The 13,015-nt window shown below is 40.0% G+C and overlaps 1 protein-coding gene across 3 annotated transcripts in view; it reads left to right on the forward strand.

Moving 5' to 3' along the window:
• The window catches only part of LPAR1 (lysophosphatidic acid receptor 1), a 70,211-nt gene that overhangs the window by 24,619 nt on the left and 32,577 nt on the right, over positions 1–13,015 (forward strand). For all 3 annotated transcript variants that reach the window (XM_074532426.1, XM_074532428.1, XM_074532425.1), the window contains one exon: positions 10,908–11,655. In XM_074532426.1, the coding sequence (XP_074388527.1) occupies positions 10,908–11,655 (748 nt within the window). The remainder of the gene's footprint in view (positions 1–10,907; positions 11,656–13,015) is intronic.

Raw genomic sequence — 13,015 nt, forward strand, 5'->3', positions numbered from 1 at the left:
GTTTGTAGCTTTTATATCTGAGCTGATATCATGTGCCATGGGATATGGCTTTGGTCAGTTTGGGTCAGCTGGCCTGGTTGTGTCCCCTCCCAGGATCTTGCCCACCCCCAGCCCCCCTGATGGAGGGAGGAATGTTGGAGAGACAGCGCTGGTGCTGTGCCAGTGCTGCTCAGCAATAGCCAAAACAGCAGTGTGTTATCAGCACCTTTCCAGTTATCAGTGCAAAGTGCAGCACTGATGCATCCCTCCAGATCTCCAGTGCATCGGGATGAGTGGTCAGGACAGGACCCAATGGTATACTTGATCATTGAACACCAACACCATCCTGGCCTGGGTTGTCATTGCATTCTCCTTGCTCCTCACAGAATTAATTCTTCATCAGTTCATCTCACTCCTGCTACTTTACTTCCTGCAACATACAACTTACACCACAGAATGTTCTCTCCACCAGGATTAAATCTCTGTGAGGCACACACCAGGTCTGTCCACACTACCCACCAAGACATTACCCACCAGATACACCGAGGTCCTTGGGCAAAGACAATCCCACAAATGTGTTTGCCTTAATGGGAGGAGAAACCCACACTGACTTCCCCAGCCACTTCCCTGTGTATTGCAGGGACTGTATGTCCTCCCACAGTTTGAAGGGATTTTCTAGCAGATTCCCTAGTGTTTACCAGCCAAATGGCTTCTGCTAAATTTGCATCCCAGTGCTTCCATGCCCAATTCCCTAATGTTCTTAATGTGGTCTTCATTATACCTCTCAACCTTCCCAGAGGCTCCTGGGCTATAAGGAATGTGATATATCCATTCAATGCTGTGTTTCTTTGCCCAAGACTTTCTGAGGTTGTTTTGGAAATGATTCCCATTGTCTGATTCGATTCCCTCTGGTGTACCATGTCACTATAAAATCTGTCCCTCAAGGCCTGAGATGGCATTTCAAGGAGTGGCAATGGTTTACAGGGCATGCTTACAGCCAGACAGTTGTTGCCTTTACCATGGTGAATATGCAGCTCTTGCTTTGGTGCGTTTATGGCAGTGGCACAATGTAGTCATTTTGCCAGCCCTCACCATTTTGGGAACCCAGCCACCACCCTCTATTCCAAGGAGATTTCACTCATGTAGTTTGCTCAATTGCAGCATGTTTCATATTTGTGCGCATCTAAGGATTGTTGTTCAAGACAAATGCCTTCTCAAAAGGAGAATAAGAGCAGCTGTAGTGTAAGAATGAACAGAAGGAAAGCTATCACTTGTAAGGGACTTGATGATCAGCATGGTCACCTTTCTGTTGTGTTGTATAAATGCACATATCCTGGGTCTACATAGAGTTTTCACTGAATAAATCTGCCTGGACTTAGATCACTAGGCCAAAGACTAGAAATAAATATGTTCATTGATTAGTAATAGAGAGGACTCTCCACACTCAAGGTTTAGGAACTCTGCTTCAATGAGGTTTGACTTGGGTGCCAAAAATAAATGACAACAAGAAGCAGAGGAAAGACTGGTATCTCAGTATAGGAGATTATGGTAGAAGAAGTACCATTCCCTCATCCTTATGTTGCAAAAGTAGGCTCAGAATTGGTGTCTGTACAAGAAGACAATGTTTACATGAATTCCCAAAGATATCAGTAAATCGTTGTGGATATGACAGTATATAAAAGTCTTCAATCATATATAAACATCTTCAAGCATCTCCAGACAATCTGCTGGGGGCCATCTATATGTTTCTGAGAGTAAGGAAGACCTTTTTTAACACACAAGGACATAGTGAGATACATATATAAAGAGACAATTACTAGATCAAATACTGAAGTAAAGCACTTTTTATACTTGCTGCTTGGGCAGCTTTTGCCTTTCGTGTTTGGAATGAATTTTTGGATACAGTTTAGAAAACAACATCAACTAATTTTTTTCCCCCCCCTCAGAGGACATTATTTTGCTTTTTGAAATTGAGGAGGTGCCATGGTGTGCTGCAGAAGTAATTTAGAGACTAGTGTTTTAAGGAAGGATTTTTTTAAACTTGGAAATAACCTTGCATGCCTTTTGCATGAGCTAGACAGCATCTTAGTTGCAAAAGAAGAGTTTTGCGACTTTACTTTTAATTTTCTTTTTTTTTTTTTTAAATCCTTGTCTTTAAACTTTCCTTTGACATTGCCAGCATAGTTGGCTTCCTTCACATTTGGTCAATTTAGACTCAGAAGTAAATACTACCCATTTTTCATACCTATATATGTATAGGCATACATGTTTACACATTGCAGTAAAAAATACTCCACTACTTATCATCAGTCCTTTAACTCCACCAGGCAAACAAGTTTGTTTCCCCTGGGCGAGAATCTCAGAGACTTCAGCAAGACCTTTGTTTTAAGCCAGAGCTCCTTCCGATAGATTTTTGCTCAGACTTCAGTCTTAGAGCTACTCATTGTGGCACCACAATAAGAGAAGTTCCTGTTAATTTGGTGGCAAATGGCATTTTCCCAAGATTTGTGTCCTCTTGAGTCAGGTAACAAAAGTTTCACATTTTATAAAAGTTTTTGAAAGTCACTCCTGGGTACCAGATGTGAAATTGCTAATACTGTCTTAAATATTCTTTCAGCTAGTGTGTCAACATAGGGCCTGCTTCTGGTGCTGCTCTACAACCCTTTATTGAAGCAATGCATTTGCCACAGTCATGTTTCTTCATACCCTCTCACCACACTAATTTATTCAAATCCCCCCTCTTCTTTTCCACCCCCAGAATCTTCTTACCAGACTCAAGAAATGGTGAGTAAGAGCAGAGGCATCCTGGTCATGTGTAAAGGTGAAGGATAAGTAAAGTTTCAAGGTAGTTTACCTGTCCATAGCTGTGATCTGAAACAGAAAATAGTTAGGGGACAGCATTCACAAAACGTCAAAGTCGTCAGTGAAACAAAAAATTTCCCATATATGCTTTGAGGGTTTTACCACAGGATGTCATTGTAAGGCAAAATGATCTCAAATTAATCACAATAAATCACAGTCTAGTGACTTCTGATTAGATAAGCTGTTCTGTTCTTAAAGTGAAATAAAATGTAACAGAAATTTATGATTTTTAATTTGGAGATGTTTTTATATGTGTTATGACTTCATGCCTCAAATATGGATAAGTAAAATGATCTCATAGAAACCTGACTAGTCTGATAATGCTTTAAACAAAGTTAAATAATTCTGTAAGAATTATTTAGCATCCCAGAGGGCTTTGCTGTTTGCAAAAAAAAGAAACATCACAAGTGGTGACCCATACTGATTAAAATATTCTCTGAAGTAATTAGTATTTTCTCTCTTTGTGAATGGCATGAGATAAATTCTGCAGTAAAAGCTTTGAAGAAGTAATGATTTGAGCTCCAGTTACTTAATGAACCAAGGACTTCCGACAGTGCCTCAGAAATGCTTAAAACAAGAAAACAACAAAAATTCATCATTCTCTCTTTGCTTTTGCCAGCAGTGGATCCTACCAGCCAAATACTAGAAGCAAATGAGTACTGCCTTAAATAACTGCCTTGCAGCTGTTCCAAAGAGAAATCCAGAGCAGTTTCCATTAGAATGGCCTTTCATGGCCAGAGCCCAAAACCACTTCTCCCACTCTGTGCCATTGAACACAACATCTCTATTTTCTCCTCATTTTGTTTGAACTGGGGTGAAAGGGATTTAAGCTATCATTGCCACAGAATGGTTATCCTTCTCATAATGTGCTCGAGAACTGTCTGCCGTGAGCTGGCACAGCTTTCCCTAACGAAGTGCAACAAAATTTGCATTTTGGATTTGGTGCCCAAGTTTCTGCAGTCAACAAGTGTGTGGATTTTTTTGTCCCCCTTGAGCTGAATAAACAAATTAGCCTTGTTACCAAAACAGACCTCTTGTGGCGGTAAATACAGCAAACAGCAGAACAAAAGGAAATGGTGGGGCTGGAAGAAACAATTTGTGATTAGCTGTATATCCATCCAGTTACAGACATCATAAGAAAAACTAAAATACCAGTACACCTTTTTCAAAAATTATTTTACTAGATCAGATTACTGGAGGTTCAAAATGCATCTCCATTTTGTTTAAAGTAGACCAGTACGGCCTTAAAGGCAACTGCTCAGTAAAGTGTGTACAAGTTAGTTATAGAGACCCCATTGTTTCTAAAGTTTTGAGACAAAGATTTTTCTATATTCTGTTTATATATTTCACAAATATCTCAATATATGAAAGCAAAAGAAACTCATATTGTCTAACATATATTTCATTAAATAAATATACTTGATTTACTTTTATTGTATTGATTTATTGTATTGTAAACACAGAACAGTCTTCTTATTTCCATCTGTAAATCTCTATTTCCAGTCCCAAAATGAAATTTGCTAGCATTTTGCTTGTAGGTTAAACTCTCCCAAGTGTTCACTTTGCTGGTTTGCTCGGTGAGGAGTGATGGAAGGTGTGCCCTGGAGGTAGAAGCAGCCCCAGTGTAGCCCACAGTATTTTTTCAGCATAAAATTGCTATCTTTGAGCTGCTGTAGCCAATAATTAACTCCCAGCTTGGTTTACTAACTGGGTTTAAAGGATGCACATTGTAAATAATGAAATGATTTATGCATGAAAACTCATTTGGGATGTTATAGGTGGAGACATTTTTCCCCTCGGACTGCTTTCACTGTGGCTTTCGCAGTGCTCAGATAGGACTCTGTGCTGCACCTCTCTCCAGAAAATCTGTCCCAAGGTGGGGGTCTCTGACAGAGGTCTGTCCTGCACTGCACTCATCCTCACAGCAGCATTCAGGGACACACAGCTGTTTGCAACAGGGCAGCAGGGGGTGAGCTGGGCAAAAAGTGGAGCAGCCCAATCAGCACCATGGCAAAGACATTTTCTGAAGGCATAAGACGTGGAATATTTCAGTCACTAAATGACATGATGGAATACAATTGTGTTCCTGTGTCTCCCACAAAGCCACGAAGTGTTGAGCCTGTGCCCATGTTTGGCTAGTTTTTGTGATGCTCAGCTTGTCATGAAAGCTACCCCAAAGGAAAAGAAGTTTTAAGAGCTTTGCAGAAGCTCTTTCTGTACTTTGGAGCATTTGGACTTAAGTGCCCAATTTGGGCTCAATATGCTCTACCTGCACCACAGCCAATTACTTTTTTTTGCAAATATCTCCACATTACAGTGAGGATCTCCCTTTGAGCTGGAAAGACAGATAAGGGCTGGCAGAGAAAAAATAAATCCTTAATAATAACATATGTAAGCCATTCTAGGAATGTAAGTGAGGGTGTGATGATGTAGAACTATGCCCTGATTCAAACAGTCTTCATTTCCTCCTCTACTGAAAAACTCTCTATGAACATTTGTGTAGTATTTGGGAGGAACACAGCTCATTAAAATGAAAATGCTGGTTCTGTGGAAAAGGAGCAGCAATACAACAGTGTGTGAATTGCTGGCTAAGTTGTGGATGGATGAGGCCACTCTATCTTTTCTTTTTCAATTCTTCTTTTTAATTAATTCTAGCTTTTAATTTCTTTAATCTCCTTTTACTTGCAGAATTTTGGAAGGTCAACAACCTCACTGGTTTTTTAGCCAATCTGTATAATCATAGTTCATCAATGGGATCTCTGTCACTTGTGAATTATACTTTCTAAGAGTAAAACTGCCTGTTTTCTCGCTGTTGCTGGGGGCTGGGTCTCTTTAATACACTGAGTGCCTAGAATGTTAAGCTGCATTTTCAGGTATAAACTGTAGGATACAGAGAAATTCTCAGTTTAATTTCGAGTAGTTGTCAGCTTGACAATTTGTCAGCTCTGAGACTTTGTAGTAATACAGTCTGCTACGAAAGCATCCTAAAAAATACTGGATGCACTAGCTGTTGCCACACAATCCTTAAGTAACTTTATGCTTTAGGATGTTTTTATAGCATCAAAGGGATCCCCTTTAGAGATTAAGAGAGAAGTTAATTTGCTCCTGTCTTGTCACCTTTGTGAATGCCAAAATGAATCTAGTGAAATGAAGTAACCTGCTGTGACAGACCCACCCCATCTTATTATACAGATTTATCTTTAAGTCTGTTGTATGGTTACTTTGGGAAATGCAGTTCTGAAGAGTAGGAGCCATTCTGTGTTGGTGATAGGGTTTCCTACTTCCATCGTGCAGATGAAAAATATGTCTGTGCATAAGGCTATAATGAATCAGGACCCTTGTCTTGTGACTTCATGTTGGGGTTTTTTTTTTAATTCTACTTTTATCTTTGAAGGAAACACATCTTTTCTGCCTTATTTTAAAGCTTTTCTTTCATGTTCTGGAGTTTGAAAAGTAGTCTATGTTTTTCATTAGGTAATGGACAACTGTTTCTGCAAATTGGATTTTTTTCCTCATCTGTTGCAACTTTATTTTCGTAAACCCCATGTTCAGCAGTTGTGGGTTGATGAAGTATTTACATATTGATTCAATTATGCCTATACTTACTTGCTTATCCTTATTTTAAAGATATTCCTAATTTATACCCTTCTTTGGGGATTTTGAAGTTAGTAGTTCGCTGAAGTTTTTCAGCTTGACCCCTTTCAGTATGTTGGTAACCTTAAGATATTTACATAACCTGAAAGCAGGAGTACTGATTTCCATTCACTGCTGCTCAAAAAGCAAAGATATAGGAAAGTTATTATGGTTTTTTAATCTTAGTTTACCACAACAATATTAGAAAAATTGTTTTTCATCTCCTCTGTGTTCTGGGTTCAGAATTCAGCAAACGACAATAAGGAGAGGAGCAGAGTGTGTTTGGAGAGTCTAGGATTAAGATATTTTTAAGAGATTTCTTGGATATGGATTCTTTATTTGTGGCTTACAAGTTTGAAAAGTAAAAATCAGACCTTAGTATTCTAAGAATGTTCCACTCTGCTTCTCTGGACAAGAAATAGAAGGGTGCACCCATGGGTACTGGGGGTGGGGAGAGAGTAACCTGCCTTTTTTTGTTTTGTGGATCAAGGAACTCTCAAACTCTGAGATTGCAGAGGGGTTTGTAAACTGATCATCTTCCCCTCAGGCACCCCATGCTAATTAATGCTTTGTTTAGGCAGGATCAGTCAATGGTATTTGAAAGCTTTTTGATGTTTGTTTTCCACCCCAAGCACGTCTCCATACACACTCCTTACCAGGTGAGCAGCCCTCACTGGGTGAGCTGGCAGGATGCAGAGATCCCCTCTCCCCTTCTGCTCCAGGCAGGCTGTGTGCTCTCCACTGCTGTCTCTGCCCCAGGAGGGGCAGGCAGTAATGGGCTGCTCTCCCAGGGACATCCAGTGGTCAGGCTATTGTGGATCCAAATCCTCATCCTGTTCTTCAGGGTGTGATGCAGAGGTGGCACAGCAGCAAGATGAATTAGGCACAAAACATGGGAAAGCTTACATGGGCTCTTCTTCCCAGTGTTGCCACTGGCACCCCTATGGTGTGATCCCACATAACCAGAGGAGAGGAGAGAACCAGGCAAATAGTGCCTGAAAAGGCCAGTGCCAAGGTGAATTAAATGACTCATTGCTGAAGAAGAGTGACTTTTATTTATTAATTCCTGGTGCCAAATTTCCTGGTTTGTGAGCACTGTGCTGTGATTATAACTATGCCTCATGATATTAAAAGATTGAATTCCATGTACTTGTGATTTTCTTCTTCTTTGATTTGGGACAAATGTGTCTTGGGTCATCTTCATACACCGAGAGGAGACGTTGCTTTTAGCCTGCTTTTACTCTACTTTTCTTTATCTGTCTTGTTGGTTTATAACTCAATGTTTACTTCTTCCACACAGATTCATCCTAGAGGTTTAGTTAACATGGGCAATTTGCAGCTCAGTTTGTTTTAAACTTCTGTTGAGATATACTGACTGGATGAGGTAAATCTCCGGGCACCACACATCTGGCTTACACAGGCAGTGAAACACACTGAGTGAAATTTCAGGAAATTAAAATATAAACTTCCCTGCCCCTTTTCCTGCAGGGGCAGGAGAGAGGGGATGGGGTCTGCCTGCTTGGATATGCCTTTGTGGTATGTTAACACTTTGAGTACTGAGGGATACAGTGCATTTCTCTCCTGCTTGAGCCTTTCCAGTCAGTATCCCAGTTAAATGTGATGCCTTGGGATTTTTGTTTGTGACCTGAGAGGTCAAAACCTTCCTTTAAGATATGCAGTGGCATCCAAGAAAGCTGATAATCTGGAAGTCCTCTGCTGGAATTTTTGGCAGCAAACTGTCTCATCTTCTTCTCTTCTTCCCCTTGGGGGGGGTGGGGGGTGCAGGGCACAAAAAGATTACTTTTACAGGAGATCCTAGGTTTTAGATTAGAATGCCTTAAAAACAAAGCTTCTCCAAAATCCCTTACATGAACACAGCATTTTGTTTTTCTGTCTTCCAAATGAGAGAAGCAGCAAGTGTGCCTCATGCTAACTTCTCTGAGATTGCTCAAGTGCTGTCATAGTTTTAAATTGAACAAGTCTGGCTCTGTAGCATTTTGCATATCCATATGTATGTATGTTCATTCCACCTTGGCTTGGCAATTCATGATTAAGTCATATTTTTTGTCATACTTTGTTTCAGATTTCAAACTAAAAGGTAGGGGAGAACATTGCACAATCAGGGAATAATTCACATTTTAAGCCCATGTGCAAACAAAACTACAAGGAAAAAAAGAAGGAAAAAGAAAATAAAAAGCATAATACTGGCCACATTTTAAATTTTTGAATTAAAAATTCATGTTTTTCCAGGTGTAGCACGCCTCTTTCCATAGGAGCAACAGTAAAGCAGGAATCATTACATGTGGGCAGCAGACATCTGAAAGAAAAAAAGTGACAAATACACAGGCAAAGAGAATTTATTCAAGATCACAAGTATCCACTAGATCCTGCATCCAGATATTCCTACAGAGACTAAAAATCCTGTGCATTACATAATTAATGCAGATGTTGGCAAGCTTTTATAAGGGCCACTAATTCATTCATATGACTTCCTCTCTCCCTCAAGGGTTCATATACTTGACCTGTTATTACTACAAGGTCTTTAACCAAAGAATTAAAGCCAGATGTCTTGTACCCAGGTCTCCTTTTGTTAAAGGTCCCTTATAATAATTTTTTTTTATATGCAACAGATCCTACATGAGAACTTTCAAAATTTCTTAAGTCATTAAGGCTAAAAGGCTTCAAACCCAAGGGCTGATGTATCCTAGAGGAGCAATAAAAGCATTATACTCACTGTGCTGAGAAATACTCTTTACTCTAACTTTTTATTATCCTGGGACTGCAAATGTTTCTGGTCAATGTTTAGGCTGGAGGTAAAATCTTTCCTAAAAGACCTTTTTCTTTAACATAAATTTAAACGTCATGTAGTCCATTTGGGATATAGATGGAAAGTTTTGTATATTGCTTTATTGGAATTGGCTTAATTGCATTGACAAATGTAGAAATGAAAAGAAACAGAAACAGTTTTGGGGAATTCTAAGGAGATCTTTATCAGATACTATTTTCACTTGAGTCAAGCTATGAATTCTATTTCCCAATTCTGTATGTTTTTGTTTTCAACAAGGTTAGGCTGGCTCTAGGACTTCCTGCAGAGTAACTGGAGCTGTCCAAAACCTATGGTTAACTTTGTATGTTTTAATGGGAAGAAGTTGCTGTCTTTTAGTGTTGTTGATCTGTTACTTGATTTGGCTTCTTACCTGCATTATTAAAACTGGTTCTATTTTTGTAAAAATTCAAGTTTAGTCGATAGAGTTCCAGAGCAATAAAAGCAGAAAGGCAAAGGCAGATCTTATATAGAAAAAGACTTTTTTGACATGTGTTTCTTGGTTTGATTTTTTATAATTATTATTTTTACATATTTTTTGTTTACCCATGCTAAACAAGAAACCAGATTTTATTCAGAGGGATTTCTTTTCCTAAGGTTTGCCTTTTGGGAATTGTACCTTGAGTAATTAAATGGAACTGAAAAAGGAAACTCCTTAGACATTTTCTTATAAGCCAACAGTTTTACCCAAAACTTCCACATTCTAGTAGAATATGGGCTGGTTTGTTGCCCCCCTAGCTGTTCTCAGCAGAGTACTCTGCAAAAAAAAATTAATCATGTGTTCTCTGACATAGCCACGACAATAGTTATTGCAGGAAATAAGGGTGGATGCTTTTAACACTAGTTAAGCCAAATATTTCTTTTCTTCTTTCTTGTCTTACTCCTATTTCAAATTGGAATAAATCACTTCTGGTGAGTTATATTAAAGCATTGTGTATTTCAAACCATTTCTAGAAACGTGGCTGGTGCTCACAGAAATGCTATGTCATGCTTCCTTTATTGTTCATAAAAAGCACTTTTTACGGCCATACATTATCCCTTGTAATTCACGGTCTCAGAACATACTGACAATCATTATCTAGGGTGTTCTTCCCACATTTTAAGATGGGACAAGAAGGAATACCCATGATGGAAAATGGAGTGAGTTAAAACCTGCTTGGGAACGTAATGCACATTTCCTCCTCTTTGAAGAAGTATTCTTCCACTACAATCAAACAACAGTTCTGTATGCTGATAACATAAATAAGTGTCTAGCAGAGTTAATTTTTCTTAATTATGAATTTCATGCCTTTAACTGAATTTCTCAGCGGAACTGCTTGGCCAGAAGCTCTTTTTCTATGCAGTTTATAACTACATCAGAAATCATGCTGGCTCCCAGAGCAGATGGAACCATTTCTGGTTGTTTCTAATCTGGTTCTGTTACTAGATTCCTCAAAGCAATTGTTTTTGAGTTGTGGAATACCATTTGGTCTGAAACAATTAATTTGTTCTGAAGCATGTTCCTTTCCTGTCCCCCTCCCCCCTCTTTGTGTATGTCTTAGCCATGAAGGCAATCATATGTTTTCAGTTCTGATGTCATTCTGGATTTTTTTTTTCTCTCTTCTTTCAGTCCACAGCCATGAGTGAACCACAGTGCTACTACAATGAAACCATTGCCTTCTTTTATAACCGAAGTGGAAAATATCTAGCCACTGAATGGAACACTGTCAGCAAGCTTGTAATGGGACTGGGGATTACCGTCTGCATCTTCATAATGCTGGCCAACCTCTTGGTTATGGTGGCTATTTATGTCAATCGCCGATTCCACTTTCCTATTTATTACTTAATGGCCAACTTAGCTGCTGCGGACTTTTTTGCAGGGCTGGCTTACTTTTACTTAATGTTCAACACAGGACCCAACACTAGAAGACTGACTGTAAGTACCTGGCTTCTCCGTCAGGGTCTCATTGATACCAGTCTGACAGCCTCTGTGGCCAACTTGTTGGCCATTGCCATTGAGCGGCACATTACGGTTTTCCGAATGCAGCTGCACACTCGGATGAGCAACCGCCGGGTGGTCGTTGTCATTGTTGTTATCTGGACTATGGCCATCGTCATGGGGGCCATCCCGAGTGTCGGATGGAACTGCATTTGTGATATCACCCACTGCTCCAACATGGCACCGCTCTATAGTGACTCCTACCTGGTCTTCTGGGCTATTTTCAACCTGGTCACTTTTGTGGTCATGGTGGTCCTATATGCTCACATCTTTGGGTACGTTCGCCAAAGGACTATGAGAATGTCCAGGCACAGTTCTGGACCCCGCAGGAATCGGGACACCATGATGAGCCTCCTGAAGACTGTGGTCATTGTGCTTGGTAAGTGCCTACTTTGCCCACCCTGTTCTCCCTGCTCTGTTTCTTATCAGGTGTTTTCAGTAATGCATGCTCAACTCCTGGGGGTCAGCAGAATTTGGAAGACACTGGAAGAGGTGCAGACAATAAGAGCACCCAGAGTTCACTACTGTGACCACTGGGACTATCAAGCTTATTTATGGAAGTTGATGTGACATGGTCACTCAGCCCTGTAACATGAAACCAGTGAAAATGTAATGTGGGGTTTTTTGCAGCAACACATGTTTAAAATCTTTTGTAGCAACCTATTACATAATGTTTGTCCTTTTGCCTTTGAAGATGCCAAATGGCTTCCAACTTAAAATAGTACAGGGAAGGCTTGGTATTCCACTGAAGTATCTGTTGTCTCCTTTTTGTCACCAAAAAAGGTGTTGTGTGTATTCATGTGAAATTCCAGTATATGGAGAACACCTCAGGAGCCACAGGCTATTCACAAAAAAATTGTGTGTTAAGCAGGACTGCATGTACCCAGTCCTATAGTGTTTGGTGCATTTGCTAATACAGGAAGGTAGCATGTGAGATACTGGTGTTCAGCACACTGCTCAGGAGGTGAGTAGGCTTCAGTGTTTGGCATGAGGGAAATACCATAACACATTTTGGATTCAGGAGGTTATTGTAATTTTGCGTATCGTTTTACTAGGGTTTTGTCTGGGGGTCCCAGTTTCCTTATGCAGAAGCACAGCATAAAGGCTGAGTACCATTTCCTGTTGATCTTCTTTGCTGTTTGTTCTCTTCTTTGTTCCTGCAGATCTTAGTGATGGTGCAGGTTGTCTCCTTGTCCCAATATGTGTTCTCACCTATTAGGTCTCCCAGTACAGTACATGTGTCTGCCAGTATCCCAGTAGCCTGTTGCATCAGATGGTTGCCCTAACAGTTCATAAATGCAATTGTTATGCAGTCTACAAAGCCCAAAACTTAGCCTCATTTCTGTCCTTGACATTATGGTTCCCATAGGTCTATGCTGTGACTTGATCTTTCTATCACAACTAGCAGAATGGTGGCAGAGATTGGGTGTGAGTCACTGTGTCAACTCACTTTTTAGGTTGAGAATTTACATGTTGAACTTTGACCTAGTAATTTGCTTTCCAACCAGAACATGAATTGTGCAGTTAACTAACCTGCTAAACCATTGATAAGATGCATTCCGTCATGTCCTGCTCTCCTCTTCAAGGAAGGAACTTATATATGAGTTTTCCAAGGGAGACTGTAGTGGTTGGTGAAACCTCTCCTGACTTCCTGGTGGTTCAAAAATCTGTCCTTTCCCATCTCCATGATTCTCATGGCAGAATGAAAGATGAGGTTAAGAATACCAAGAAAATTTGGG

Source organism: Zonotrichia albicollis, chromosome Z (genome assembly GCF_047830755.1).
Source record: "Zonotrichia albicollis isolate bZonAlb1 chromosome Z, bZonAlb1.hap1, whole genome shotgun sequence".
Lineage (NCBI taxonomy): Eukaryota > Metazoa > Chordata > Aves > Passeriformes > Passerellidae > Zonotrichia > Zonotrichia albicollis.